This window comes from Danio aesculapii, chromosome 13, assembly GCF_903798145.1.
Source record: "Danio aesculapii chromosome 13, fDanAes4.1, whole genome shotgun sequence".
NCBI lineage: Eukaryota > Metazoa > Chordata > Actinopteri > Cypriniformes > Danionidae > Danio > Danio aesculapii.
Genome location: NC_079447.1, coordinates 27,598,649 through 27,605,150, shown reverse-complemented (window position 1 = coordinate 27,605,150; position 6,502 = coordinate 27,598,649). Strand labels below are relative to the sequence as shown.

Sequence of the window (6,502 nt, the reverse complement as noted above, 5' to 3'; positions counted from 1 at the left end):
CTTCTTTGTTTTGTTTATTTTATTTTAAATAATGGCTTCATTTTGGAACACGGAGGATTAATCTCATTGTCATATGTTGCCATTCATTCATTAATTTTCTTTTCAGCTTAATCCCTTTATTAATCTGGGGTCGCCACAGCGGAATGAACCAACAACTTATCCAGCACATGCTTTACGCAGCTGATGCCCTTCCAGCTGCAACCCATCTCTGGGAAACATCCATACACACTCATACACTATGGACAATTTTAGCTTACCCAATTCACCGTCTTTGGATCGTAGGGGAAACCGGAGCACCCGGAGGAAACCCACGCGAATGCAGGGAGAACATGCAAACTCCACACAGAAACGCCAACTGACCCAGCTGAATCTCGAAACAGCGACCTTCTTGCTGTGAGGCGACAGCACTACCTACTGCGCCACTGCGTCGCCCCATATGTTGCCAGTAAAGTGAAAATGACTCAAAGAGACTGTCATCATATCCCATCACTGTTTTAGTCAGGTAATCTCAAACATAATATTTATTCATTCATTCATTTATTTTCCTTTAGCTTAGTCACTTTATTTATCAGGGGTCACCACAGCGGAATGAACCACCAACTTATCCAGCATATGTTTTACACAGCGGATGTCCTTCCAGCTGCAACTCAATACTGGAAAATATCCATACACACCAGACCCGTAGCCAGCCTAGTGAGAAGGGTGGACCTTTTGCGGTTATATGCCTCATTTAGGCTACTATTTAATTACGAGAATTAAAAACTGCATTTTCATGACATTTTAAGCTGAAATAGATTGTTGGGTGGTCATCATAAAAAAAGTACATTTAAAAATTCATGAATAATACCAATAGCCAATCTAGTTTTCAAATTAAAGTCCCTTTTGGAATAAAACCCGAATGAAAGTTACTTGTAAAATATTTTCTCTATTTAAAAACAATACAGTAGCGAAAGATGACTTGACCTCATCAGATTGTATGTTCTCTTGCACAGCTAGATATTGGACTCATGAAAAATAATTGTGTGCACTGGTCAAAACTGATTAGCTGAAGTCACACCGAAGCAACACCCAACAGAGGATTCCACTTGGTCTTAAAATCTTGTTCAACAGGTTATTTTCACTATTTATGATGGCATAGCAGTCAAAATAGGACAAATGAGCCCATGTATGGGACAAAATCTGGACCATTCTCAGTGAGAGGTGGGTCTTATACACTTATGTCTAAACCACCCAAAACCCCCCTGGCTATGGGTCTGCACACTCATACTCTACGGTCAATTTAGTTTATGTAATTCACCTATAGCGCATGTCTTTGGATTGTTGGGGTAAACCGGAGCACCTGGAGGAAACCTACGCAAACACAGGGAGAACATGCAAACTCTACACAGAAATGCCAACCCACCCAGCTGGGAATTGAACCAGCGACCGTCTTGCTGCAAGGCGACAGTGCTATAGTATACGTGTATAAATGTTGTAACATAAAAACATTAACTAATTAACAGTAAAATATTACATAAATAAATAAATAAAGTGTCAATAACAATGCATATGTCCACCCTGTCAAGGAAGGATTTGTGACAGGGTGATCAATGACAGGGAGGACATTTTTGGCTAAAGATAGCATTTATTCAATACAGGTTGTACCTGCAGCTGGCAAAAGTGTTTCCCCATTCAAGCTCTTTGTACACACCCTAAAAGCTATATTTTTGATTTCTGATTTTTTTATATAGTTATAAATATTTTACTATGACACGGCGGACATGTTACCCTTGACAACATTTCGTTTCAAACACAATATGAGGAAAAATAGGAAACATAAGTGTAGATAGTTACTGTGTGCACATCAGATGTTTTAACCTCCTTTGAAGAAAAGCAAAATGGGCATGGGGGTGCCATTGAGTACATCAGAGGGTTTCTTAAAGGGGTATTTACCACATCATGACAGGGTGGACAGCAATTTCAAGGACACGTGCAAAATGATTAATAATATTATGAAAACAAAATAAAAGTTATCAAAATGACTTATTTTATCAAATAACTTGTTAAAGACAATAATAAAGACAATAATATTTAAAAATATTTTTAATTTGATTTAATTTACCTACTTTTTAGACTCACTGAAGTTGGCTGAGCAGTGTGTCACATAAATTAAATCCCAAAATCACATGCATTAAATGAAAGAATATGGCAAAAATTGACAAAAACATATTTCAAAACACTTATAATTCTACCTGCATGTGTGTAAATGTTTTACCAATCATATTGAACATTAGAATTTAATTATTTCACATTATATAGGACTGATTCAATCTTGTGGGACATCAAAGGCACCTTATAGTCATAATGATAATTAATAACATAATTATAATTGTATATTTTTCTGTCATTATTATTTCAATTGTCGCGTAAGTTATTTTAACTATCAATCTTGAGTATTGTAATTTTTTAGAGTCAGGGATCAAAGTTATTTTAACTCAATACCGTGTAAATATAACTCATGTATAGTGTTGTACAAGTAACTCTCTTAACAGTGTTATTTTAACTCTGATATTGGGACAATATGTTCACTCATTCTTCCTGTAGTTGATTTTGACTCTGTTAGAGTAAAAAAACTGCTATTTTTGCAGTGTATATTTTGTTTTAAAAAAGTGCTGCATATTGTTTGAGATGGCCAAAACAAAATTAGGAACCCATAAAACACAACAAAGGTGCGATCGTATCATTAGAACAGACTCAATGACCCAGTGTGTAGTTACAATAAGGATCTCATGACTTGTGTGGAAAGTGAATTATCTTGTTTGAATGGCTCTGCATCTGCTGTTTGTCGTGCTTAAACGTGAATGTGTCTATTTCAGGAGTCAACAAAACACATTGATGCAAGTCCTGTTATTCTAAAAGCTATGCAGTTGAGCTCCTATAATCTTGCTGGCCGAGTGTGAACTTGCTGAAGGCAGCTGAGGAACACAGGGTAATTTTCTCTGAGTGTTGGACAAGCATGTTATTGTTCTGATTAAAAGAGAAGAGTAACATTTGTGAGCTGTACAGACTTGCTGCCATATGGTGATCTGCTGCAATGTGCTACTTCAGGACGTCTGACACTTTGTCAGGCTAAAATATTGCCTCTGAAAGATGCTTTAAAGTGATAATATACACAAGACTAAAGTCAAGACATTAGCATTTTATATGCATAATCATTGGCTTTACTTCGTGGACTGTCACCACAAATTAGCATGCACTTCCAATGCCATGATTTTCAGTAGCTATAACCACATGTTATGCAGTGACTCACACAGCTATGAAACACTGAGGCTTCACTTTCTGGAGCTCAAATGAACACTTTGCTCTGACTGAGTGTGGGAATTCAAAATAGAAACCTTTCATCTCTGTATAAATACTTATGAGGGAATCTTTATCTCATCAAGGAGGAAATGGAAGAGGGAGGATGCTTAACTAAATGATTCAATTACATCTTAGCGAAATGAATGAACTTAAATCAAATGATGACAAATCCCTTGTAGCCATGCCTTCATCTTCCCCAAATCACAGCCATACCTGATACCTTCATCTTCTTGGCTGAGTTTAAGTTGCCATTTGATTGGTTGACGTTTCTATAATTAAAGCAGGGGAAATGCAGTCAAACTAGTGAAATGGGAAAATCGAGCGCCACCTGGAGGCCAAATTGTGTCTGAGGTATAGTTGTAGTTCACTCTAAACTTAATATCCTAGTATTTATTTATACATTTCTCTAATTTACTTACCATCAGGTCATCCAAGAGATGACTTTTTCTTAAGTTGAACATTTAAGATTTTAGCTGAAACCGTGGCCTTCGGTGACTCAGTGAATGCAACTGTGGCAAGCTGTTCTGATTTTCATTCATTCTCAGGATATGAAATCTTAAAAAAATGAAATTCTTGACATCAACAATCGGCATTTTTGATATCTTGATAATTCATGATAGTCCGGGATGCACATCTTATGGGCTATAACAACAGGCCTATAACATCATCAACTAAAAATGAACTTTTGTTAAACTGAGGTGAATAAAAAAATTAAAATTCAGAGACAAGATATTTTTTGGAAGAAACTATTTCTTAAAAGTAATCAAATATCTTGGGAAAAAACAATGAGGATAAAACATATTTTTGAGCCTATATATTTTTGTAATTTTTTATAGCCTATATATACTTCTGTAAATGTGTGTCCATTTATTTTTATTCAGGTTTTATATCAATTTCAGCATATCGAGTAACCTAATATGGTTCATGTACAATACAGTTTTTTTTTGTAGTAGGCCTAATGTTTTCTATTTTATGAGAGACTTAGGTCTGCTTTGTTTATCAAACAAGTGGATCTCACATATGGAGGACGGAAGCTGCAAAAACATTAATAAATAAATGTGCAAACAAATAAATAAATGAGTAAATAAATCCAGAAATTCCTGCATAAATAAAACAATAAATTATAGAAATATAAAACTAGTACACCCAAAAATATTAAATACAAATTTTAAAAAGAGGAAAAATCAAGAGAAGCAAAACAATAGAGAGGTTTTCTTGAAATTTTGTAGGTTGTAATTTTTGTTTTTGCAATATTTAGCTTGAATTTAATTGAATTATCTTTCAATTTCTAAATATGTTTGGTGACTAAAATATTATTTCAATAAATATATCTGTTTAATAAATCTGTTTTGTTTAAATGCACCAAAATACATTGCCAATATTCACTGAGAAATGTATTTACTGTACTCTCAAAATCATTCTGCAAAAATCTGCAGATTTTGTACAAAATTCTGCGCAGAAAGCAAAACAAATGTCAGCAGATTTTGTCTGGCCCTTTAACCTATATATTATGACAGGCTATGACATGACATGACTTTACTAATCCAACAAGGTTATTCTGCAGTAAAACGTTCATTCCATGAAATAAAAACAAATAAAACAGTATAACCGTTTTAAGCAGATCCAATCTTGTGTTATTGTTTTATAGTTTACAGTTGAAGTCAGAATTATTAGCCCCCCTTTGATTTTTAAATATTTCCCAAATGATGTTTAACAGAGCAAGGAAAATTTCACAGTATGTCTGATAATATTTTTTCTTCTGGAGAAAGTCTTATTTGTTTTATTTTGGCTAGAATAAAAGCAGTTTTTAAGTTTTTATGAACCAATTTAAGGTCAAAATTATCAGCCCCTTCAAGCTATTTTTTTTTTCAATAGTCTACAGAACAAACCATCATTATACAATAACTTGCCTAATTACCCTAACCTGCCTAGTTAACCTAATTAACCTAGTTAAGCCTTTAAATGTCACTTTAAGCTGTATATCTAGTCAAATATTATTTACTGTCATCATGGCAAAGATAAAATAAATCAGTTATTAGAAATGAGTTATTAAAACTATTATGTTTAGAAATGTGCTGGAAAAAAACTCTCTGTTAAACAGAAATTAGGGAGAAAATAAAAAGGGGGGCTAATAATTTCTGACTTCAGCTTTATGTAACTGGTAGCTTTGGTAGTTGTTTTAAATGTACAGTAGATGGCGATATTTATCACAAAGTAAACAAACACACAGACTGCAGCATAAGACGAACAACACTATCCATCTAGCGCCTGACCGCATTTCAGCCAGGTAAGATTCAATATTTACCTGAACACTTTTTAAATCGATATAAAATCCATTCTAGGCGAATCTTAACATGTTGCACAATGCTTGGGAGTAATAAATATGACAATGAATTCACCATGAACCAAGTGAGATATCACATAAAAGCTCTTCCAGTTAAAACATCTAGTCTGACTGGACGCTATTAAATACGAAACATGCACAAATTGTGTCAGAACATGAATATGTATCTCCAAACAGGAACATGGGAGGGCACGATGCTGGGAGCCAACACCAGTTTACAGGGATTGCCAAATATTTTAATTCATACACCAGCATTGCCAGCGGCCACTGGTAGGACACCTGACCCACCAGCCAGGCACTGGTTGGTCACATGACCCACCTGCTAGTTGTCAAATGCCGGGTTAGGTGCGGCTGCCACTGGCAGGTCAGGCTACCCGACAGTGGGACACTGGCGGCTGCCACCAGTCAGTGACAGGTCACGTGACCCGCCACTGGCAGCTCCAGCCAGCCAGTTGAAGATTGAACCCCTACTGCACACCATTACAGGAAGAAGGAATGTGAGTAATTGTTAATGCATTGAAATTTATTAATATACAGATATATACTGTACGTGTTGCTCCATAACGTCCTGATATACTTTCACTCTTCACAAGAAATGTTGCTTTCTTTTAAACAAGCAATGCCATGTTGTCAGTAGGACATTGCAATTTGCTATAGTGGGTTGAAAACAAACTAAACTGATATTTGTTTTTGCTTGGATATTATAGTTAGTATATGCTTTGATTCCAGTGTGGTCTGACCACTTATGCTGGCATTGCTGCCATTTTTCTGTACTTCAAACGGAAACCAAAGAAAAAGAAGGCAGTTGCTGCTAAGTGA

General features: G+C 35.4%; 1 protein-coding gene across 1 annotated transcript; it reads left to right on the top strand.

The window, feature by feature from the left end:
• Positions 1-5,864: 5,864 nt before the first annotated feature.
• On the top strand, positions 5,865-6,502 carry LOC130240179 (ATP synthase membrane subunit K, mitochondrial-like). Its single transcript, XM_056471617.1, has 3 exons — positions 5,865-5,928; positions 6,158-6,180; positions 6,413-6,502. Exons 1-3 carry the CDS (start codon positions 5,865-5,867, stop codon positions 6,500-6,502), a joined length of 177 nt encoding a protein of 58 aa, XP_056327592.1.

Excerpts from the sequence above, each read along its gene's own strand:
- LOC130240179 (XM_056471617.1), top strand. The coding sequence starts at position 5,865 with ATGGGAGGGCACGATGCTGGGAGCCAACACCAGTTTACAGGGATTGCC. Across the intron at positions 5,929-6,157 it reads TGCCAAATATTTTAATTCAT|ACACCATTACAGGAAGAAGG; the intron begins ACACCAGCATTG and ends AACCCCTACTGC. Across the intron at positions 6,181-6,412 it reads CCATTACAGGAAGAAGGAAT|TGTGGTCTGACCACTTATGC; the intron begins GTGAGTAATTGT and ends CTTTGATTCCAG.